The sequence below is a fragment of the Polyodon spathula genome, chromosome 28 (genome assembly GCF_017654505.1).
Source record: "Polyodon spathula isolate WHYD16114869_AA chromosome 28, ASM1765450v1, whole genome shotgun sequence".
NCBI classification, from domain to species: domain Eukaryota; kingdom Metazoa; phylum Chordata; class Actinopteri; order Acipenseriformes; family Polyodontidae; genus Polyodon; species Polyodon spathula.
In genome coordinates this window covers 3,421,347-3,446,720 of record NC_054561.1, presented here as the reverse complement: position 1 = coordinate 3,446,720, position 25,374 = coordinate 3,421,347, and the positions used below count along the sequence as shown (strand labels likewise).

Here is a 25,374-nt window from a genome sequence, read left to right as displayed (position 1 = left end):
TCTTAATAAGTCTTGCTGTGGAAGTTGGTTCACCTTTTTCTGGAAATACCAGAGCATAATTTGCAAAAATTAACGTAATACTGTCATCTCCTTTTCCTACCACCCAAGCATATTCAGGCTAGATCAATTCTAGACATTCAAGTTGGCTGCAGACCTCTTAAACAATGCAATTTAATTCTAAATAATGCATTTTTATATTTGCAGTTCTAGTATATCTCAGCTTGCCACAGCAAGAGAGTCCTTTAACTTCCCAGTTTTAGTAAAACATTTGGACCATAGTGGACTCCATAAATGCCCAAAAATCAGAGGTCTTCACACATTGTGCACAGATCTGGAAAAGGTCAAGTGTAATGCTGGTATTATATACCAAGTTTCCATCTGCACCACAAAAGCAGTCAGTAAAAAATCAAACCTTGTTGCAATACAAAACTGGTACGAATAGGCAACAATGTAAAAATATCAGGTCATTTCTTCCATTAGAACAAGCCACCACCACAGTATTCTAGCAGCAAGTTGCACTCCTGTCTGGTGAAGGAGTTACATTTCATCCCAGTTTGATTACAGTCTAGTGCCAATGGAAACAAACATGACTAATTGCAAGTCAGTCCTACGGGCAGGTGGGAAGAAGGCATTTTAAATTCAGCATCAGATCATTGGAACCTAATTTTCCACAGAGACCATTTACTATGGCCCTTTATTTCTCTATCTATCTAAATAATCACACACACAGCTTTTAGAAGCTACCCATTTAAACTTGTGCTGGGTTTTCATATATAAAAAGCTTGGTTACTAAAAAACAAGAGATGAACACCCCAATACACAATGTATATCTTCGTGGTTAGAATAAGGTTGCATGGTTTACGTCATTTTTCTTATACCTCAATTTGTTTCAGTCTAATTCTCACCAGACAAAATGAAAATCCAATAAACTCATAAATTAAACCGATTTGGCTGCAATCTTTGAAGTCTAAAATGGTTTAACCTCTTTATACCTCGTGGAGATTTTTAAACAAACAGCAATTGGCAGTTATGAATGTAGGCATAGACCTCTTTAAGCATGAAGACTACACACTTTGCACATAAAACTACAAAATCAACTTCATACAGTTTATCATTTAAATAACTAACATTCTGAATTTAACGACTAGATTACAAAAAAAATTGAGGTATAAACTTGTAAAACTCCTTATATTGGTAAATCTGTGTATGTAAAACAAGAATATAGAATAACAATTATATAAAAAGAGGGGCGAGATCAATCACATATAGGCACCAGGGCTGCTCAATACGTTTATTATACATCTCATAGAAAAGTACTCCCATTGAATGCATAGAACATCCAGCTGTCTGTCCTCTCAAGCCAGCCTAGTTCAGTAGCAGGTCTATGCTGGAGGGAAAGATATATTGATAGGCAGCTGCAACATCCTACTACACCACCTAATGCCCATACTCAGCGCTCCCACATTAGAGTAAACTCCTGTACTGTAATTAAAAATTCCAGAGAGGGTACAGAAATCCAGCTGTAAAACACAGGAAGACAATGGCTGCAACCTCAGGAGCGCTGCACTTTATAATACGCTGTCCAGTCGAGAATATTCAGAGAAACCAGTTTGCAAACTAGGCAGGAATGCATAGAGGACTTTGGACGAGGGAATAATTTACCAACCATTGTGGACCAAAGTGTTTAAATGAGGAAGAAATACGTCTCTAAGACTGCATTGAAATGTTAACGTTTCTGTATCCCAAGAGGTAGGACCTTGTAATTTTATTTTACTTTAATAAAAACTTAGCACAACATTGAAGATCTCATGGTCTTTATTTTTTTGGGAGAGAGGCGCAAGTGTTTTTTTAATTTCTGGATGCCTTGTGTTCTGGAGCTATCTAAAAGGACTCAAAATCAGAATTACGGAAGAGGAGCAATTGACAAATAGATCCATAGGGTAAAGATCAAGTGTCACACTCCCATATTTCACAAGTAAAACGAAAGCAAAGCACTCCTCGCACAGCAGTTGGTGTTTAGAGAACACATTTTGGCAGGGCTACAGAACCCCCAGAAGTTTCACGACGACTTAATGTGACAATTTTTAAAATATAGCAAAAAATAAAAAGACCATAAATAAGCAATAAAACCAAAACGCTCAAAAGAATAAAAGAGAGGCTGAGGTGTTTTACAGAAGATCTGTAACATTATAACTCCCGCCTTTGTCAAGAAAATTGCAAAAACATCAAATGCAATCCCTTCTTTTTCCTTTTAAAAGTGCAATTTTACAACTTAATTTCATTTGTGACACCCCTTTCTTAATGTTCTTAAATAAAAAATAAAAAAAAACTTTGCTTCTTCCAAAAGCTATTAAAATTAGTCAGAATTTTTTGTTATTTTTATTTTAGAAAATGTCTTTTGTAAAGTGTGGTATTTCAAGTCACATTATGTTTTCATCATACGATAGGAGTAAAAAATATAAACCTGTTTAACATGGATACAGCAAGGAAAACAAATAAAAATGAATTTAAATAAGAGCCTGAAAATATACTTAATTTTTTTGATATAAAAAAGGGAGATGAGATGAACAAAAGCAGAATGGGGGGGGGGGGGGATAGGAAAGTTAGTTTAGTAAACTGTATGGTCTTTAAATTATTTTTCATTAAAAAGCCTAATTTGAGAATTCTGTCAGCTTTCTTTTCTTAAATGGTTTAGGTCTCCCAGACACAATGAACTGATGGAACTAACCCCCCCTCCCCTGCCAGAGACTGGCAGGGGGAAGAGACATGGTCCCTCTGTCTGGCGAATGGAAAGAAACACCCTGTCCTGAGGATTCACTGGCTCAAGACGACAAAGCGGATTCCTTCTGTGTTTGCTGTGCTTGTGAACGCTGCATTACCTTCTGAGTTTCCACATCTTTAAAATGTTTCTCAACCTGCAAGCCAAACAAAGCAAAACGATCAGTAGAGCACAGAGACCGCAAGGTCACTTCTGAAGCAGGGGAGATTCAGACAACTCAGCCCCTGCTCAAAAACAGGGCAAACGATAGGATTTTAACTATTGTAGAAGATGATTTTATGCGATTTTATTGACGTTCAGACTGGTGCAGATGGTACAAAACTCCCTTTCAACTGTTGCATTTCCCCCACCCTTAACCCTTTGCGGTCCTATGTCGGACCAGGTCCGACACTACAATTTTCCCTTTCCTGTCCGACATCATCAAAAAGACGTCAAGAACAGGTCTCATTTTTTTCTCAGGAAAAAGCAGAGAAAACCTTTCAATGGCCGAGTGAGACCGATAAGAGCCGAAAACAAAGGGGGCAGATCTGAACAATACACATAGCCCCTGCAACACAGAGATAACGCAGAGATAAACAAACAAGATAGCTGCTTCTGCATCCAGCACTCACATAATATCAGACATTTGCAGACATTTCTTTAGATGTTATAGTAATAAAATAATGGAATTTCATGATAAAACAAGTGATCCGGATGACTTATCAGTATGCACGACTATGAAAAGGTATGTGATACAGCGAACAAGGGGTGGGGCTTGGCTGGAGATGCAGTACTCTGTGTCCTGTTGATATGCAGTGCCTTTTAAACCTGTTTTACTATGAAAAAAAAAAAAAAACAGCGTGTGTGAAAATAAATTGGACCCAACGCGCCTCATAGGCGCTGAATAAATGGACCGCAAAGGGTTAACAAAAACTGTCCAAATCCAATACCTATTAAGAAGGTATCCAACTTGTCAGGGAATTCCCCGGAGTTGCATTTCTCTACTTTATGCTCCCATGCCCTGGACCATACTTACAATTTTGCGTACATGGCTTAAAGCGCTTCCCCCCTCTTTGCCTTTACAGTTGTCAACCTGGTAAGGTGGTGCGATTACAACATCATCCATCACAATGATATTCTTCTCCTGCCATTTACAGTCTTTGATGCTGGAACGCAAGAAACAGGTTTTTAAACCACTTTTCTACAAAACTGTTCTATACAGCTACAACATACAATGCAATTATTACCAGGGTACATTAATGCATACCTAAGCCACACGAACAATAGGCACCAGATTTACTTAATGCAAAATATCTTGGTAGTCCTCTCACAGACCTAGCTAAGGCTAATCAAGGGAACCCCGAATGACACTGCAAGTCAGTTGTGCACAGGGATGGCAACCCCAGAGAAACACACGTGGCATAAATCTGGGCCAATATGCAGCCTTCTCATTTCCAGCCGGTGGTCGGCTAAACTGCTGTCTACTTTTCCAGAGGAGGTGCGTGAAATAATTTAAAAAAATAAATAACACAATGACAGTGGAGGGGAGTGACGCCACAACTTATTGCTTTTCATAATTTTTATTGCAAACTTTCTGTAGCTAACTAAACTTATATGTTGACTTTGAGTGCAGGTCACTCATTGCCATCAAAAAGTAGGGTTACCAGATTTCCATATTAAGAAAACTGAAATCCCCCCTCCCCCCCTAGCTTTGCTCTTTGTTGAGAACCAGTTCACTACTTTGATTATAAACAAAATGCTGTTAGCTGTATCAACCATCGTTTGTTAGAAAGACTGATTCTTTGCTGAATTAACTGCATATGTTTACATTTTACAACAATTTACATAAAAACACAAAATCTGCAGGCTGCAGGAGGAAACGTCCCCCCCACCAAAAACTAAATTTCAGGGTTTGCAGGAGTCTGAACCTTCATTTCCTGTGCCTAAATGTGCCTTAATAGGGACCCACAATTCTAAATAAGTGTAACTTTGTTCATTTAAAAAAAAATGATTTTAGGTGTCAAGACTATGAAAAGTAATTACAAAATAAATGTAGTTATTAGAATTTTAAAACCATAAAACTTGTCTTGGCACACAGTATATTTCAGAATAATTAAACGGCGTTTGGTTTTGCAATAATTTATTACACACAGAAAAAAGTGGGGAAAGAAAGACCGAACCAGACACCAATGAAATAGAGAAATTATATTTTGAGCACAATGTCACATTATATAGATACCATAACACATTGGGAGATAGAAGAGAACAATGTGAAGCAATTTCTAAATTAAAAAGACAGCATATAGGTTGTTTGTTAAAAGAAGTTATACAATTTCATAACTCTGCTGTACGGTTACTGACTCAGGTACTGTGTATATGATTGTACAGTTCGGCCTTCATCAACAACATCGCTTGTAAGCTCGAAACCGATTGGTACATCACGATTCATGGTGTCCATGGAAACATAAGTCCGGAAACTAAATGCCCTCAGATTAATGTTTTACTCGACTTGCATACGTTATGAATTATAGAAATTGCTGCTATTTTACTGGAAGAAAATAAACATTTTGAATACTATTCACTGGAACATACAAGCTTTTTCTTTTCCTTTTTGAAATAACAGTTTTAGGTGGCTCATCTGGCAAAGTAGACTGATTTAGGCAGCTGGCAATGAGAAGGCGGAGGACTATGTAACTTTTAGCACAAGCAGCAACAAGAATGTTTTGCTTACTGAATTTCATCTACCATGACTTAGACAACTTTTGTTGAAGGCCAACATCTTAAGGTTCAAGTGTTCACTTCACTTACGTTTTATGTATTGTCTGAAAAAGCTGCTGACCCTCCATGGAGACTCCAGCACTAATTGCATACGCTTGGGATAACTTGTCTTCCTTTTCCGCCCGTGCTCGGATGGCAAGCTGGGGAGAGACATTTCACACAAACTCAGCACAAGTCAAACCTTTCGCATTTCACTAACAAAATTATTGGATGAGAAATGTACTGATTACATACCAACATATTCAAGATCTATTACCAGGCGGAAATATTTATAGATCGAAACAGTATACTCAGTAATACAGTTTTAAAACAAAGTTATTGGAATAAAAATAGTTTACATTTTTTTTTTGGAATGTTGTGTGTATTTGTGAATGACAGAGACTTGAGAGCCATGTTTGGTTACTTGAAGCCCCGGGTATGGCACATAAGCCATATGTTGCTCTCCCCTGAGTTAGAGGCTTAGAGTGGTACTTAGAGTAAACTACCTATTCCAGAGGTGTTAAGTGAGTAGACATTACATTGAAAAATAGAAACACTTTTTACATTACATCCCCCAGGTTGACAGATTAAATATTTTGTTACTAGAGCAGCCTATATACATTATAATAAACTGGGAAGGAGCAAGACATATTAGTTTAGTAGCTTTCCCAAGGTCACATTCAAACACATAGGACCACATCTGAACCACCTACCTTGTTCACATTCAGTGATGCTAAAGGAGGAGGAGTTTCAGTGCGGTCATTGATTATATCCACATTTGAAACGTAAGCTAAATTAATCAGGATAACGTCACTGAGGTTGGGCTTGCCACTGGAGGAGGGGCATTCTGCAAGAGGAAATTAGGTCAAGGCAATACACTGAAGGAACAAGGAATTTTAACCTGAAAAATCACTAGACAGTTAAGTGCAAGTCACTGTTTGTAAACTCTTCACACTCTTAGACAAACTAAATGAGGGTAGATCCCAACTTACAACTCACAGCAAAAAATAAATAATGGAACCCAGTGTAATTTAACAAAGTTTCTGTGTGCGCACGCACCAGACCTTCGTAATCAATCACATAAGGGTTACCACAATATATTCCAGTACCACCAGAAGTACATTCAGCTGCAAGCTGCATGGTTTCATTAAATTGTAAAGCAAAACTGTACATAAAAGCAGGGGTAAAATGATTCAGTGTACTATACATTGATACAGCAAATTGTGATGCCAGACAAAAAGGTTGGACCTGTAGTCGTTCATCCACTAAACAAATAGGGACTGAGGAGAGGAGGCGTTCATAAAATCTATTCCAGTTATTCCCTCAAAACTGATTTAATGACTCACTGTAAGTAAGATTCCAGCACATCTAATATCTGACACTAACCTGTAGTACACAGAGTACATTTTTCAGGGGGTAAAACGCAACATTACCTTTAAAGACATACGTAATCTCGATAAATACCGTACAACCTTTAATGGTAACGGGGTAGACATTAAAGAGCCTTACGATTTAACTGCAATGTTACTTTGAACGACTGTACAGCCACGTGTGTGTTCTACAAGGTTCTTCATCAGCTCTGCCAATTAATTACATTACTTATATTTTAACATTACATTCTTAAACTCAGTGAACATGTTAACTTCAATATAAATAATATAATGCATTAATAAGTTATAAAACAGTTTAATATTAAAAGGGACCTTTTTTAGCGATTGCCTCGGATGATGATTCCAGTTGGATTTGTAGCTGGACTGGGGTGTTTACGCTTCAACCTGTGTAGCTTCAGATTTCTTATTCTTACTGCGATTGGCTGCGATTTGTGTAGTTCAGGCAAGCTGTGCAGCAAAATTGCTAATCGTACTTTTACGCATTAAATTTTTATCCAGTCCGCTGCCCTACACCTTAATCTACCAACTTAACTCTGTGCCATCTACCTCTTATTTATCATTGCTCTCGTGGCTGGGATAACATTCAAGATACCGGGCATTCCTACAACTTCCCAGATTCAACTGCCAAGTGGCAATTAGGGGATATCTGATAGGAAACTGATGAGTGACTGAAGAGAGTCAAACAAGTTTGAAATTCATCTCAGCCATATACTGTACTTTTGTTCTTTTTACAAAAAACATGTCATTTTACACTGCATTCCAAAGAAAAAAGGAACACTCAAAGTACACACCAACACCTGCATAGCAGAAAATGACAAAATAATTACAGTCATTACCTTAGATTGGCAGCATCTCCGCTGAGAAAGATAGCTGGCATGACCTACTTACATTTAACTGACTTTTGGAGAAATCAGTTCAAAGTAAAACTGTATCCAAATCTAACCTCTTCTACTCCAAAAAAAAGACGAAAAACCAGAGAATAGGCAAATTAATACATGTCAAGTCCGAATTTTGGTTCACAGATTAACTTCAAAAGCAATTGTGCAAACATTTATAAATACAGGATCATCAATTCCTATAACAACTCTGGTTTTCTATGACCCTGACTTCAAAGTTGTGAAGTGACAACTGTGTGACAAGACCTCTATGACTTACATTTATGCTAAGCATTGGGTGATCTTTGCCTGGACCCAGACTTACAGTTTGGTGGGGCTTTAACACAAGAAGGTCAAATGACTGTTTCAGATCACACAAGAGTCAGGATGGCATTTGATCCTATGTAGCATTACTTGGCCTCAAGGCCTCAGCTCTAACAGTTGGGCCACACATATCACTTCCACAGAATTCCGTCTCAAGGGCAATGCAAGTTATTTTAGGAAACCCTTAACAAATGGGACTGCTGCCAGTACTCTTACACTACTGCTCAAGGTTTATAAATCACTTGTAATTGTAAATTTGGCCAGACTGCTTCAGAGTGTCCATCCCCAGTGTCCCAGATCAGAGCTGCATTGACAGACAACACCAGACATATAACTGTTACACAGACATGGGAGAATCAAAACAGTATCTACTCTCACCATCTCAGAATCAATTTCTGTTTTACAGGCACATGGGTAATCCTTCCTAACTGTTCAAAGGGGTTAGTTCCTGCAAGTGTTGGTTATACGTCCATCAATAAAAAAATCTAATAAATGTACCTGTTTAATTAATTCACAGAAAAATAAAGTAGAGCACCAAATGTTTGGTGTATTGGGACAGCTGACACTTAAATTTTACACTACACCACTGAATTTTCACATTGAGCAAGGGGTGACTCATCAGGCAGTCACACTGCATATGGCAGCCTAACAGTTTTTCTTTCACTTTCGTTGGAAGAAACGAGTGCTTGCATAAAAAGTTATGTTTCATTACTATGCTATTATAAAATGGAAATGATGGTGTTGCACAGGCAATCACTCAAACTTGGTCCAATGATGTGTGTACTGTCCCCTCAAAAAAATAGAAGCATCACCTACAGCAGTGGTTTTCAATCTGTGTTCTGCAGACCACTGGTGGTCTTGCCGGCTCCCTTCATGTGGTCTGTGTAAAATTTACATGATTACGGAAAGGAAGCGGCAGTACAGTGTATAGATTCCATTGCAAAGCCAAAATTTGAGACCTTAAAAACCAAGCTACAGAGGCAGAAAAATACATAGCCTACATGGACAATATATCACAGTTTTAAAAAGGTCTAAACTCTGTCATATACATTTTTGGAGTGTCCAAAATGTACAGCTTGTAAAGTAAGGGATAGCACAAGGCAGGACGTGCGTTGTGTTCCATTAACATACAGCTGTAGTTGGGCTGGCTTCAGCCAACAAAGCTGTATGCTAATACAACACAACGTACAAGCCCTTGAGTGTTATCCCGCTTATAAAACAGATACAATAAAAACAATAAAAAAAAAAAAAAAAGAGTTTCTACTTTTCAAATATTAACTTATATATCCTTCCACTTTGTAGATAAATAGTCCTACAAAGTTCTATTTGTTGTAAACATTGAAGGTTTTCAACGTTTCTATTTATAGTAATTAAAATGAATGAAGCCTCCATGCTGGTCTTTTTGCTGACAATGAAAAGATACAGAAGGAAGCAAAGACAAAGTTCACAATCCACGGTTTATGTCAGCACTGTTACGGAGAGACTGAGACCAGCACGGAGGCTAACATAACAAAACTGAGTATTCTTGAGCAGCTGAATAACGCACTGAAGCATAGACTATGTATGTGTATTTAATATGTTGTGCATTGATTATTTATTAATTGAATTGTGCTTCAGCAAAAATAAGTTCCCTATGAGACAAGCTACAGAAATGTAAAACAGTTTTAGATACTGTAAGGTTTTTTTTTTTGTTTGTTTTATTTGCAATCATTAGTTGGGTTTATGCATTTTCACGTGACATTAGGGCCTTATCGAGCACTTACATTTAGCCTAAATTTTCAATACTGACTGGAAACTTTTTCTAATCTTTTGCTAAATTGCACTGCCTTATACTTTTTACACAGTTCTATGCATGGGTAACATTCTGATTTCATTTTACTATTGCATCGTTAATGGGGAATTTTACATACTGATACAATACACACCGGATTTAAAAGTACAGTATGTACTGTATTACAGTCCACGTGTCGTCTCTTGGCAAGTGACATTGAGAATCACATTGTTAATTAAAATACTTCTGTTAAATACTGTACCAACAAAACCATCTACAGTACATCTAAATGGAAGCCTACTTATTTCAAAACACAGCCCTTTCAGCTATGTATTGTACAAAACAGCCTTCCAGATACATATATATATATATATATATATATATATATATATATATATATATATATATATATATATATATATATATATATATATATATATATTATATATAAGCATCGACACTTCGTAAGCTACCTACATCATGGATCATCGGTTAAACTAGATTATGTAAGACAGTACATTTGCTGTAGTTTAAATACATTTATTGAAGCTCAGTTTTTGACCCCCTCTCTGTAAATTTGTGTTAATAGAAAGTAAACTAGAATCGTTCTTTAAAACAACTTTGCTCACAGAAATAGGCCCACCAATCGCACTAAAACAAACATAGGTAAGTCTACAGTTATTCTTAGTATTAGTGATTTTTTATGCCTTATTCTTTAGTTGGCTGTATTGTTTATTGTGTGGTCCCCTAACAAAACAATTTGAGAACCCCTGATCTACAGTACAGCACACAGCTAAGTTGGGTTCAAGTGATTAGAGTAAGCTTTTACATGTTTAAGTTCTGTTGATACAAAGCACTAACGTAAACAGTAGGAAACAAGTTAACCCCTATTGTAAAGCCGTCTGTTTTCTAAACACGACATACACACTGCACGCGTTTCATTCTGTGTGACATGGAGAAAGCAGCAAGTAGGTTGTGAAGCAACAGCACATAAATTGAGAAAATGGGTCTTGCAAAATTAAACTACTGCAAGTATTGAAATTGAAAAAAATGTAACACTGCGAGCTTATATCATTATACATGCGATGCAAGAGAGGTACTGTGCCTTTGAAAAGAGTCTGGGACTAAATCCTGCAGACTGGTGATAGACACTATACCTCTGTGGTCTCCAAATCACGCTACACTGGCTTCAGACAGCTTAACCAGAAACAAACGTTGTGAAAGAAATGTTGCGTCAGTTTATGCCGTCATATTTTAAAATTAAAAAACAATGTGAACGGACTACCAAATCTTAAAAATGAATAATCCAGACCTACAATATAAAAAACACATTGCCTATACTTTTTTCTAGCAGCAAATTAAATAAAAACCGTCTGTTTCAATACTGATTTTTAATAAATTTAATCAAATAAAATATGCAATAACAACAACAAAAAAAACACAAAACCTGCTGATTAACTACTGGACACGCAAAAGGTTTAAAATATGACAAAACAGAGCTGGCTGAAGAGATTTTGAATGCCACCATACACGACTAGAACCGGACTGTGTGCTTACAGGCCGAATGCAGCCTTCCCATTGAAAAATGAAACCACAACATCGAATACTGGATTTGCATCTCTGATACGATCCTGACCGACATGTACTACTGAAATACACCAAACTAAGAATGTATACAGTTGGGGGGGGGGGGGGGGGGGGGGGGGGGGGGGGGGGGGGGGGGGGGGGGGGGGGGGGGGGGGGTAGGGGGGGGGGGGGTTAGTTGTACTTAATAAATCTGCCTGAAATCCTCACACACCTCTGTACGGCTGGGGCAACTGGCTGTGTAAATTACACACATTTCATTTCGACAAATCGCATGCGAACAGCAGCTCTAAAAGGAAAAAAAACACCCCTCTGTTTCAACGGGCCAACTGGGTTTGTAACGAGTACAAAATCTATGCTTCATCCGCGATTTTTGCATCTGTTTAAAATGAATTCTGTATAAGGGACAGCCATGATGCACCTTTGGGGCTGCCAGATAGGGCTCTCTCTACCCAATGACTGTACTGGCAACCCATCAACTCCATTCAAAACAGCACGCAGGCAACCTAGCCAGCCCCTACACCACGGCACGGAGAACCCTGTGGGCACCGGGTTTGAATGGTTCAGATTAGCAGTTCAGTCGCCACTCCAAATACGCATGCGTGCCCGCCGGATCTCTATCTAGCAGGAGTGGTAACTGGTTACCCCCCCCAGGCCCCTCGGCCCCTCGGCCCCTCGGACCCTGAGAGACCACCGAGTCGCCGCCACGGCAGTATAGTAAAAGGATACTCAAAGTCAGCATCTTGGACTGGTAGTCGAAGGCCACGACCTCCCCCTGGAGGCGCTGTCCCAAGCAGGTGAGACAGGAGACCTGGCTGCCGACGCTGAAATACTCCCCCGGTCCAGGAGCCGCCATCTTGTCAGCCAGGAAACCGGAGCACCAGCCTTACGTAAGCCTACGCGACGCGTCACGGGCAAAGGGGTGGGGCGTGGCAAAACACGCTTTACGCCGTGACGCGTCCGATGTGTGTGAGGGTTGCAAGAAGGTCGCGCAACAAAACAAAATAAAAAAGTTTATAAAGCTTAAATTCAGTGATGCATATATTAGCTATTGAACATTTTAATATTATGATGCTGTGAGTAATTTCTTTCACAACTACCTATTTGTAAATCTATTTTGTATACATTAAAATGGACAACCCTCACCCCGCAGTTGTGTTAAGTTCTCTCACTAAAATGAAAGCTGGCAGCATTCTGACCTTGACTATGACATTATTACCACCTTGGAAAAGTACCACAAAATGTATCGGTCCACATACACAGAGCTTATTGACATTCCCTCCGCTTGTTGCAATTTTGGTAACAAACACAAATTGCTTGTATAAAATGCTTTTTATACATTAAACCATTTTTAAAGATTTTTGTCATTGGGTGCTGCGTAACATTATCTAAGTTCCAGGAATGCATTATTAACTGTCACGCATAAGCAATGTCAAGCAATGTTTAATACCGCGTTTCCATAGTCAAGCCAACTCTAGCACAAGCCCTGATTGCCCCCCTCCTCTCGCAATGCTGGGTTTCCATGTTTTTGGTACCATTTCGTCACTAATCATTGAGCCCGGGTTTGGCAACAATATCTAAAGCCAGTGTCAGTTGCAAATCACTTGTAATTTAACTCCTTAAAAAATAATAATAATTTACAGCACATTATGCAACGTGGAATCACGATGAAACGTTATCACTGGTTACTGTTTGGGGAGATTGGGTCATTCAAAATCAGCTTCAAGGATCTTTTTAAAATCAAAAAGTAAGTCAAGTTCTACTTTCTGTGGGTGTGAGTAGGAATGTGCTCCAATGTAGGGAAAAAAAAATGTCAATAAATTAATCTGGTTACCTGGTTACTATCTGGCCACCTCTCGCGATAACACGAGTGAGACTTGGAACCCTGGAAACTCGCGTTGCGCCTCAACTCGATTTTTGCAAAATTGGGGTGCACTTTTGCACTTGGGTGCACTCGAGTTGGCTTGATTATGGAAACGAGGTATAAGTGATCGCTGCCAAGACCTCAGAGTAATTCATCCAAATGAAATCGTAATGTGTTAGATGTCTAGTTTATATCTGGAGCAGTATTGACGCTAAACTCGCGTATGCTTGAATACCAGAACAATGTCCTGTCGAATAGAAAGAAACACCTAATTGGGATGCTTATGCTTTTTTTATAAAAAGGTTTCTGTACAGTACACAGCAGCCGCTCCAATATTTTCTCAATATGACATAAATACTCACAATCAGATATGTACAGTGTTGCTATGTATTGGTTCGATATAACACAAGCGCCCTTGCAGTTCCTGGACTGTACAGAGACAGAAGACTGTCCCTTTTGCCTGCCTGTTGTTTTGAACTTTGAAAAACCAGGAACTAAACGTGGCAACGTCCGGGGATATCGCATTCAATAGGTCTTGTAATGAGTGCTCTGTACAGCAATCACCGCTAGTGAAATTAGGATGTCATCAGGACTCGAATGACATGACAGATAAGTGAACTTCTATTATTATTAACTAAACCACTATATTATAACTGTACACACTGGCACACGTTAAAAATACACCTCTTGCGTATCGTATAGAAAATACATTGCAGTTAACATCTGCAGCGTGTATAATCTCGCAGAATGGAGTGGATTCACATGCATGGGATCAGGGTAGCAGAGGTGTTGCAGTTTAACCTGATGGACTATCGAGGTTTTTGGCTCTTTGTGACCCATATGGGGCATCCAAAAGCCGCCTTCCTACTTTATTTCCCCGTCACTTTCTTTCTGAATCGAAAAGCAGGAATCGCGGTGCTCTGGGTAGCCATTCTAGCAGAGTGGTCGAACTTGATTCTTAAATGGTAAGGGATCTGTCTTTTTTTTTTTTTTTTTTTTTTGCAGAGCATTATGAATAGCGTAAATCGCAGACGATTCTCATTGGCATCACTTAGTCTATAATACTGTATATCTTTTTACATGGTCCAATGGTTTTTAATTGTCATTTTTGCTATCTCAGGTTTTTATTTGGAGAGCGGCCGTATTGGTGGGTCAGTGAGTCTGGGCTTTTTGGGTCAGAAAAACCCAAATTAATACAGTTTTCATCATCTTGTGAGACAGGACCAGGTGGGTAGGCTGCAGACTTGCCGTCAGGAATAGAGCATCGGGGTTGCAAATTGAAAAGTCATTTTCCTGTTACTCATTGCAGGTAGCCCCTCGGGTCACTCCATGGTGACTGCAGCGGTGTGGCTGGTGATGATGACCTCACTCTCCTCTCACCTCCAGTCCCGCAGTCGGAGGTTAGGGTGAGGTTTTTTGGGGGTTTTTTTTCTCTCGATGTTAACCATTTAAGCTGGTGGTTCTGGTTTAGGATCAGTAAAGCCTGTTTCAATTAAGTTGGTCATCAGTTTCTGGAACTTTCAGCAAGGCTATATCCTGTAGTACTGTAATAATAGACCCCCCTGTTTAGACTTGTAGACCTCTTTATCTACCCCTCCTACTGTGCACTGGATTTGCCTGACCAAAGCACCACATTACTGGACCCTCTGTTAATGCACTATCCTTGCATTATTGCCGTTGTAGATCTCGCTTCTTGTAATCCTAATTATCTCATATTGTATTTTAGTTGTATTGTTTGCAATTGCTGTAAACTGTATTGTATTTAAATATTAATCTTGCACTGCAATCCTGTACTGCCCTGTAACACTTCGCCTTGGATAAAGGCGTCTGCCATTCAAATACATAGTAATAATAAGTGACTGCACCTGTCAGATGTGTTTCTTATAACCGTGTGTTTTCTTACCCTCCTCAAGCCCTGTGCTGAAGGTGCTCCCAGTCCTGCTCTACCTACTCGTGCTGCTGGTAGTGGGAATCTCCAGGGTCTTCACTCTGTCTCACTTTCCTCACCAGGTTGTGACAGGATGTATCACAGGTCAGTGTTAGAGAGCCACCCTTTCTCAGTACAGTATAGGATGGAGAGGCAGGGGGGTGAGTCAGGGATGGGCTGGCAGATCACTAATGAATCAGTGGAGGGTGTAAAAGGGTAGTCTGGGTGTAAACCAGCTACCACTCTCACACATAGTGGCTAGCTGTTGAAACCCCTTTAATTGTCCTTCATCCCTAACTCCTATGCAGGGTTCTCATTCCCCTCCTGGTGTAACGCTGTGCTTGTCTGCAGGAGCGGTGCTGGGGTACATTGTGATCCAACATGTTCCTGAAGGGAAGCCTTTGAGATTCTTTGCGCTCAGTACCCTGGGGTTGTTGCTGGGGGCCCTGCTGCTGTATTGGTGTCTCGAGCTTGGAGGAGTCAACCTGTCCTGGTGAGACACATCGTACAGCTGTTAGACAGTGCTTCCTGTAATATAAACCAAAGTGTTTTATTTAACTACTGTTTACATTGTACTTTAATGTAGTTTTTTCTGAATGGGTAATCAAATTCTGTAAAAACCAAAAAATAAAGCTAGAAAGTAAGGTTTCTGATTATTTTTTTTTTAAAGTAGATAGTATGATATAGATGTATACACATTCATTTTAATATACATTAATAGTACAGCTATGCACAATATAGCAGAGAAAACGTAGCCAAATAAGGGGTCCACCACCATTATGTTCCATTACACATAAACACATTTATACAAATCTAAATCTAATTCATTTGTATGAAGGGAGTTCCTTTAAACTTCTACCTTAAAACTTTGATAGATATTCAAAATGCATTCCTGTAAACAAAAACACAAAACTTGAAATAATGCATTTCAAGTCCTATAATGTCAGCTTAATAAAAAGCAGTGCAGATCAGATCCACTTATTTTGAATGCATCTAGCAAGACAACCCTACTTATGTTGGGTGCATCCCTTTAGACATTCTGTTTATTTTGGCAGGTCCATCGAGCTGGCCCAAAAATGGTGTGTGCAGCCGGAGTGGATCCGCCTGGACACTGCCCCCTTCTCCTCTCTGACCCGGGACACTGGGGCCCTCCTCGGGCTGGGGCTGGCCCTGTATTTGAAGCCAGGGGGCTGGGAGCTGCCGTTGGCTCCCCGGGCACTCTCCCTTGCATTCTCCTCAATGGCTCTGTACCATCTCAACCGACTGGCACTGCCCACCTACCCCCCTCTGCTATTCTATTGCCTTTTCTTCATCAAGAACGGCCTGGTGCCCCTGTTTGTGATGGCCGTCGTCCCCAGGCTGGTGCACGCCATCGCAGGGCAGGGGCAGAGGCAGGAAGAGAAGGACAAATAGTACAAAGTGTGGCATCTTCATCGCAAAGGGCGTATCGCTTCAAATGAGGTTGTGATGTATAAGGGTGCTAGCCAAGCTTTTAAAATCCAGTCTTCCTCATTTGCTACAATATTATTGCTGGCCCTCCCTTCATCTGTTGAAGAGATTTTGGTTCTTATAAATAATAAAGGGTGCAGCAGTTTATCTAAAGCAGTGCTTCTCAATCCTGGTCCCGGGGACCCCCTGTGTCTTTTGATTTTCAGTTACTTAACTAAATCAAGTTACATCTAACATTTTATAGTTGAGCTGAAATCTCCAACTGTTTAAAAACTATTGAAAAGGCGTAATTAAGCTAATTATTAGTTTAATTAAGAGTTAGGATGAAAACCAGAAGGCACAGGTCACCGAGAAGCATTGATCTAAAGCGTTGTATTTGAAATGTTAATAAAGTAAACAGATAACTGGATTTGAAAGCCTTGGTTAACACACGTTTAATGTTCAAGTATTCAGAGTGGTTCCTGGCTCGATTGCTGGGCTGTGTTCATCGCTCTCTATAGTGCTCTGTAACACATTTTGAGTGTGTTTGTTTCTTTATGCTTCCTAATGTAAGATTACTATTATTATTATTATTATTATTATTATTATTATTATTAGTAAACGGAACCAACTGAGATCAAAGGTCTACTATGGAGCAACACCACTCAGATGAATGATGGGAACATAAAAGTAATTAAATACATTGTTTGCATCACAAGTTGGATGTGGGCTAGGTAAATATTTTCCCTTTAATGCAAGTTTAGTGCACAAAAGCTTGTATACTTGATATCGTTCATGCACAATCTGTTATATGTATCTGTTTGACATTAGTTTGTAAGAAATGTTCCAATGTTAAGTTTAAGGTTTATGGTTTACATTATTACTGTTATAGTTAGTTGTTTACATGTTATGGACCAAAGGCAAACGGTAGTGATTGGTTTCACCAAAATATTTACATCCTTTGAAGCAATATTTAAAAATTCTAATTTCAGCTTTACTCGAAGTTACTGTTTAGACTGGAATAGGTCTTCCTTTTTTATGAGTGGTTTTGTTTTCTTTTCCAAAGTTGCTGTGTTGTCACTCAGGAACATTCACGATTATGCTTTATTATATATTTTTAGAATGTGAAGCTCACTTTAAAGTTCATATATTGCACAGTTGTGAACCATTAATATAATAAATGATAAATCTCATTTGATGTTGCAGGGTTGTAATGTTGACAATACTAAATATTCAGAGTGGAGAATTTTATTTATTTCATAACCTAGAACCACAAATGGTGAGAAAAGCCAGATAAGGAATCTGATTGATGTGACCTGAAGAGTGTGATCATTTTAAATTATGAAAAAGCAGTGAAGGTCAATACATGACCTTTGCTGCTCTGCTCGTAAACTCTGTTACGAGTTCCTATGTATATCTAGTTCAAGTTTCTTGCTGTTATTTCCTTCAATACAAATATACTGGCTGTCTGTCGAATCAGGTTTTCAGTAGCAATGCTGACCCTAAGGACCTGTCTGTGCTACAGAATTGGTCTACCTTTTAACACTGACTGCAGTTCACACAAGATTGTCCTAATTAGTAATTTCAAGATAACAAATAAACACAAATAAAAATCATTCACTTGCAGAAACACAGCTGTTAAATAAACAGTGACCCAGACTATGTCGGCAGAAACAAATTAATTTATTTACACAAAGACAAATGTTATAACGTGATACAAAATACTTGACTTTAAACATTGAAGAGAAAAGAACAGGTGGTCAGATACAAGTAAGTTATTTTTTATTTTTTATTTTTTAAAGGACTGTCTTACATCATTGTTGTCATCAAAAAATTATAATAAAAAAAATATATAGTGACAAAATTAACATCTTCTACAACACAATACTGCTTGTCAACCACTAAGGACACACACTCATACTTCTACTGAATAGGACATTTAGCATCGACATCATTTGCAGTATCTACCAGATGTGTTTTTTATGAATACAAAAAGAACATTAAAAATGTATTCGATCCACTTTAGATATTGTATTTTTTTAAGAAAAAAATTGAATCCCAACATTTAGTTTTTCAACCAGAAACACATTAAAAAGGACAACTTGTTTTTTTTTTTTTGCTCTAACCATCGGGAAAAGGCTAGAAAATGTATTTTCTCACTTGATTTATTAATCCTGCAGCTCAAATGTTCTTCTCCCCACCTAAAACAAACAGCACTGAAATCTATCTTATAAAGACTATACAGATGCATACACCGCTGCACTGCATTGAACATACATGACAATACAAGAGGATTGTGAGAAAGCTGTCATTTATTTAGGTGGTCATTACATAAGTGGTCTTTAACACTTAACCCCTGAGAAACTTCAGGGATGAAAATAGGACTCCCCCATTCCATATCGGTGTGATCTGTTCCAGGTTTTCTTATAGGCCTAATTGGCTAATGTCTATACAGCTAGGGCCAAAAGCTTTGCATCACCTAGAAATTTAGGATCGATATATCAACAGAAATAAACTAGCCATAAAAGTAGTACAGTATTCCATGTTAGATTTCGAAATGTCACAGTTGTCAGTTTTTCATTAAGTAGATGGAAAACTACAAAGCGGTATGTAAATCAATATGTTAATGTAACATTTTTCGGCAGGTTTCATTTGACTTTATGAAGCAAAATCTGTTCATTCCACAGGGTGATGCCAAAGCTGTAGGTCATAAGGTCAAACCTGATATGGCTTAAACTGCTATGCAATGGCAATCTCATAGCCATCATAAACCTAGCATACAATAACAAAAAAAAAAATTTAAAAAATAAAAATACAGCGCTAGACTTTGTGAACTGCAAGTCTTTTTTTTTTTTGTAAAGTCTTTAGTGTGGCTTGTTTCCAAGAGCAGTTTGGGTCACAAATGTATGTAGATCTCCCAGATTGTCAAAAACACGTCAAAATACAGGGGAAAGTGTTAAAGCAGAACAGCGATCTTCAAAAATAATATCACCCCAAAAAAGAGAACACAATTATACATGAGGAAGGTTTCTGCTGTTTTGTTTTGAAAGTTTATCTAGCTAGCCCTACGGCTAGCCCAGGCACGTCGGAACTCAAAAGAACTGGGTCGGCTACAGACCGTGCCTAACCAGATGTATATAGAGCTGTGTGAATGTATATAAATGTATAGGTTTCACAGGCAGCTAGTGACAGGGACCTATTCCATAAACCACCCAGTGTGTACAAGAAGAAAAGTGTCTATGTGCACAAATACAGAATATATACTTACATATAAAGTATATATGGATACCCAAGAACCACAGTCATCCACTTTCTCTAACAGCTAAGGAAAATAATGAAGGATACAAACTACAGTATGCTTTGTTCTATAAAAATATGGATGATCAACTACCATTTTGTAACACATCTGTTTCTAGAGTTGCCATATATACTCCCCCCATTCTCCGCTCTCTCTATAGGGCTTTTCCAAACCATTCAGATATTCAGAATTGTTCTACATGAACACCTGAGAGAGACGAGGCTTGACTACTCTCTGCATTCGCCCATTTGAAATGTCACAGAATGTGGTATTTTTGTATAGCAAAACGCATTAACCTGCTCAGTTTATCAAACATACTGGGTGGAATCTGAAGGAAATAAACCCAACATTTGTAGACACTTATTCTGCTGTCACGCGAAGCAACAATATATTTAATATGAATCGAAACACAATGTGGTCGATGAATCACCTGCAGGATTAATATAGTAGTTGAAAGGCAGCAGTATTGAGATCTGCAACGGTTAGGTCATTATAACAGAACCCTATGTTAACTTCCTTATTTATGCATTGTAATTCTACAGGCGCGAGACTAACAGGCAAACTTGCAGTCTGCGTTTTACATTTTACACCCAAGTAAAACTGCTTATTCTGACTCACAAAACACCCACCTTCCCTACAGGCAGAACAAGGCACACTACACCTCCAATCATTACGAACACTGAAGGGAAATGCATTTTAATTCATTCAAGCCATTACAACCCAAAAACAGCAGGTACGTCAACTGTGTTTAATTAAATTGCAAAAAACTGCATGTGCGACTCACACTGGTACTGCATCCAAAACTCCATTCAAATACCATTCATAATTTCCTTGTTTGTTCAAAAAGTGTGAATGACAGACAGTGCCACCAAATATCCAAGCATGGAAATCTGCTTATTAGAAAAGGATCTGCCAAAACTTTAAGTCAGAAAGGGTAAAAGCCGATTCTGATATGCAATGTTCTGAACAATGTTTGCAAAACACAATAAGGAATGCATATGCATTTAAGACCATCAAGACCCACAGTTCAATGTCTACATAAAACAATATTGTGATTGTAAGAGAAACATGTACAGTATGTCTGTATTGCAAGAATGGGATACAATAGGGCATTTAATATGTATTCTTTCTCTTCCCTGAAAACATTTAAGAAATGTGACATATGACCCTATTGTATTCCAGTGGAATACATTTCACGTTATCATATTGTTTTTTGTTTGATGCACTGTCCACAGCCTGCCTTACTGGAATTAAACCACTAACATAGAAGACACATGCAAAAAAGACAATGGGAAAGACTGAGGTCCAAAACTAAGCTAAAGGCTGTGAGCACTAAAGTGCTGCAGGAAGAGGACTTTGGAGAGTCGTGATCCTGTTTGAATGGATCGAACCCAATCACAGATCCGTGTATATTTACTCTTTGCTTTGCTAACCTACAAACTCTAGAGGCACACTTCAGTAATCTACCTAGAGAGCACTCCCAGCTGCCCATTACTTGATACAACACATTGACTTTCTCTTCATTTGGGCACCCAACTTTTTCAGCGACATGCATTTGAAGTGTCGTTTTATTTAAAATCAAATAAACTCGATGTTTTGCAACATGAGTCTGTTTCAACACAACGTGTGGGGGTCTTGCTTCCTTTCCTACTATATAGACAGTTTGGATACACTTCACTTATAGAATTAGATTATTTCCAGCACTAAAGACATACTGGTATCTATGCATACTGCACATACACATACAAGAATGGCTTGATTAAACCTTTTAGCATGTTTTGTTTTGGGGAGTAAGCTCACAGAATTACTGGAGCTATGTAGAGTAATTTTTTGGTGATCTGGTAAATATATATGATGTGTACACTTTCAAGCCAATATCAATATTGTTAACCTATTTACTGTACTTAATTTATTGCACATCAGCATTTTTTCCCCTAAGTCTCTTTTTCAAGCTAAAATTTAATTGAATCTATTTGCCTACTCTTTCACTTAGATGCATAGATCCTGGTTTAAATTCATCTATCAAACCTTGTTCCTCACACAACAGGGCCTGATGTCCCTAACTCTCATTTATCAGTCAAGTATATTTGTTTAAAAATATATATAATTTGTTGTATTAAAATATCATATACTTGTATAATAGGTCATTGATCTACTGCCCTGTTAATCTTGAAAATAACAAGACAATATCATATTCAAAATACAACTTTTTTTTTTTTTTTTTTTTTTTTTTTTTAAATGTACATTTATTTCAAAAGATTCTTAATGGAACGAAGCTCAGGTGCACAGCATCTCAAAGACAGAGAAGCCAGCATTTACTGTTGAATGTATTGTAGCGTCAAACCGTGACATTGTATTATAGTGTTACACATAAAAATAAAATATAAAAATGGAGAAAAAGCCTCCACAGCAGTCTATAGTTATTTATAAGTCATCAAGCAGGTTTGGCCAAGGTGAACAGCACACATGGCACGTGTTTTTAGTATCAGCAGTATAGTCGGTAGAATTGTTGTAATTTTTTTAGCAAGAGTTTGGGTCTGCAATTAAAATTTGGGTCTGCAAAATTTTTTTTTTCAATACCAAAGAGAGACCCCCCACTGGGTCCTACTGTGCCTAAAAATCTGTTGTCATTTCAAACATACACTGAACATTAAAGCATGTCCACCCAGCGAACATCAGTAGATTACGGTTTTAGACTTCTTGCAACACCTGTTAGTGCTGTAAAAATCATTTGATGCTGTAATTACCATAGCCATATCAAAAGATGGCACCATATGTATGTCCTACATGGGGGAAAAAAGGTGAATTTAAATAAGTCCAAATGGGCATTGAATTCAGCATTTTCGTATTTTTGTGCATTTTACACAGTGGACACACATAAACAGCATCTACACAGCGTCATCAAGTGAAAGAATCAGGGGTAAGGGGAATAAAACCTTCCCCACGAAGACATTGCAAGGAATGTGTTTTGATTGAACACAATAAGTCAAAACTTTTCATTTCTCCCTTTTACAACAGCAGCAAACTTTACATTCATTCTAACTCCATCCCCAGTCCATCTTTTCAATCATAGAAAATAGTGTACGTACACAATGTATAGATAGATCTCTTCTGAAGCTGAAAATATACATTTTTGTATAAGCCTCAACAAGTACAGTAAATACCGATATACATTTAAAAAAAAAAAACACAAAAAATAAAATCTATACATATTATGTAGTTATAAAAATCATGTAAATAATATTATGAAGATTGAATGTGTGTGAAATCACTGAGATCATTTCTCAGTTTAATCAGTTAACAAAAATCACTTTAAATGCCAGTGTAACATGGCTTTTTAGAATGAGAATTTGACAAAAACAACAAAAAAAAAAAATTATATATATCTCAAGGCCAGGGCATTTAGCATCTAACAGGGGATACAAGTTTTGCAGAAAAAGTCCCCTTTGAAGGGGAACGTGTGCGCAAAGAGAGCTCATAATAGCCGATATATATATATATATATATATAGAGAGAGAGGAGAGAGATCTCTTCGAGCAGAGAGAAGAGAGCGAGGAGAGAGCAACATAACGTCGAACAAGTAAAAAAAAAAAAAAAAAAAAAAAAAAGATGTGGCATTTAAAGCAATTTAGTCATTAATACAGTTTTTAAAATAGATCTGTTCAATGAGGTGCAGGCGATGTGCTATTGCTTCCCATAATACAGTGTTTGTCTGCATGATATTGCCAAGAGTATACACTGCAGATGGGATCCATCTTATAAGTTATAATTTTCTTCGGCCACTGAGTGGTGCTCCAATCAATTAATTCATGGTTAAAATGAAAAGATTAAAAAAAAATAAAAAAATTAAGAATACAAATTAAAAAATAGTCATTTTAGCCAGAACATTCAAATGCAACCGAAGGACTCATTAATGGAAGATCTAGGGTTTATTTCTATTAAAGTATTGCAAACAGGCACAGCTGCAATCACACTTCGAAACTGTTTCATAGTGATCGTTCCCTTACCTTGTCACTTACCCACACCAAAAGGGAGACCCCTTTAAGAAACAAGTGACATTCACTTCTAAAACAGCAGCTCCGAGTAAATGGATACTTACTCCAACACCGGTACTACTGTAAAAAAAAAGCACGTCCAGAGAGACATGCCGTTTTTATAATAGTAGTTATTAAAAATCAACATGTCGCGCACCAAGGGATAAGATAATATACACACATCCCATGATGGTATTACAATATAATTATTATTAGTTTAGAAAAGCACGTAAGCCCTCGCTCTGCTGTCAATGCTTTGGAACCGATGAACCGGACAGAAATATCAAGGATTTGGTTCCAGTGAGTACTATTATGTTTTAATATACATAAAAATTTTAAAATACATTAAAATTAATAAAGACTTTTAATTTGTCAAAAATAGATCTGATAACTATAATTGACACTTTTATGCATCGAGGAGAAAAAAAAAGAGACAAAACACCCAATTCCAATGACAGATACCCTGTTCAGACCTGATTCCAAAAATCTCACCAAAACAAATTTAACCTGAGCTTTTAGTCTTTTGTAAACCAAGAGCAAAATACTTCAAGCTAACTTGCTGGCCAAACCATAAACACGCATCCATATCTTGCAAGTCTTCAACCTGTGGAATCTACTTCATGGCAAAAAATCCATCCAAAAAACGACACTCCCAAGAGTAACCAAACTGAGCCCTGCAGTCAATTGAAAAATACGGTCCATCTAACAAGAGACTAAAAGGTGGCGCATGAAGAAACAGATCATTGACACTATATATAAACTACATTTACTGTTGTGAATTCAAATGCCACTTTATTGATGTTGTCCTTTCCTTTGATTCTGGTTCTGAAATGTTGATGCTTCAATATGGCAATTTCTACTTGGCTTTCAAAGCTGCTGGGAGAATCCTAGTTCCCAAGCTATTGTCTTTCTTACTTCATTCTCTCAATTATGTTAACATGGGTGTTGAATACCCTTTGATGAATCAGGTCTTTAGATGGACTGAAAGAGGTCACTGGCCGTAACTGGACAGAGATGGATTTAAATCTCAGGGGCCGACATGACACAAGCTACAGTAGATTTACTGGACAATATGCATTTCAATACTGTACAGCATCTGTGTAAGTTTTTTTTATTAATTTATTTTTTTCATTGGGTGGTTCTGACGTTCCTGAACTAAACCCATATATCAATTCCTGATCACAGGTACACTGAATCAAAAGACAATTAATACTGAAAATATATGGAAAGTAATTTTCAAATGTCTGATGACAAAACACAATTATCCTAATAGTTGTTTCTTGTAGTACTAAGTTTGAAAATATATATACATAAATATATATATTAGTAGATTATATTATGATATATATATATAGATATATAA

General features: G+C 37.8%; 2 protein-coding genes across 3 annotated transcripts; one reads left to right on the top strand and one right to left on the bottom strand.

Moving 5' to 3' along the window:
* Nucleotides 1–1,277: 1,277 nt before the first annotated feature.
* Nucleotides 1,278–12,355, bottom strand: lsm12b (LSM12 homolog b). Its single transcript, XM_041231554.1, has 5 exons — nt 12,190–12,355; nt 6,229–6,362; nt 5,567–5,676; nt 3,795–3,924; nt 1,278–2,915 (listed from the first exon to the last, which is right to left on the bottom strand). The coding sequence occupies exons 1-5, from the start codon at nt 12,314–12,316 to the stop codon at nt 2,823–2,825; spliced, it is 594 nt and encodes a 197-aa protein (XP_041087488.1). The 5' UTR covers nt 12,317–12,355; the 3' UTR covers nt 1,278–2,822.
* Nucleotides 12,356–13,331: 976 nt separating this feature from the next.
* g6pc3 (glucose-6-phosphatase catalytic subunit 3) lies at nt 13,332–17,930 on the top strand. Of its 2 annotated transcripts, none has more exons than XM_041231553.1 (6): nt 13,332–14,289; nt 14,445–14,551; nt 14,634–14,724; nt 15,238–15,356; nt 15,603–15,744; nt 16,307–17,930. In XM_041231553.1, the coding sequence occupies exons 1-6, from the start codon at nt 14,072–14,074 to the stop codon at nt 16,662–16,664; spliced, it is 1,035 nt and encodes a 344-aa protein (XP_041087487.1). In that variant the 5' UTR covers nt 13,332–14,071; the 3' UTR covers nt 16,665–17,930. The 2 variants fall into 2 exon arrangements, with proteins under 2 accessions (XP_041087487.1, XP_041087486.1); XM_041231552.1 differs by having other exon boundaries at nt 14,634–14,730; nt 16,307–17,929.
* Nucleotides 17,931–25,374: the final 7,444 nt, after the last annotated feature.

Coding starts and splice junctions, on each gene's coding strand:
- lsm12b (XM_041231554.1), bottom strand. CDS start 12,316: ATGGCGGCTCCTGGACCGGGGGAGTATTTCAGCGTCGGCAGCCAGGTC. Junction 5,677..6,228: donor CATCACTGAATGTGAACAAG/GTAGGTGGTTCA, acceptor GTCTCTCCCCAG/CTTGCCATCCGAGCACGGGC. Junction 3,925..5,566: donor TTTCAGACAATACATAAAAC/GTAAGTGAAGTG, acceptor CTTGCGTTCCAG/CATCAAAGACTGTAAATGGC.
- g6pc3 (XM_041231552.1), top strand. CDS start 14,072: ATGGAGTGGATTCACATGCATGGGATCAGGGTAGCAGAGGTGTTGCAG. Junction 15,357..15,602: donor TGTGACAGGATGTATCACAG/GTCAGTGTTAGA, acceptor GCTTGTCTGCAG/GAGCGGTGCTGGGGTACATT. Junction 15,745..16,306: donor GGAGGAGTCAACCTGTCCTG/GTGAGACACATC, acceptor TTATTTTGGCAG/GTCCATCGAGCTGGCCCAAA.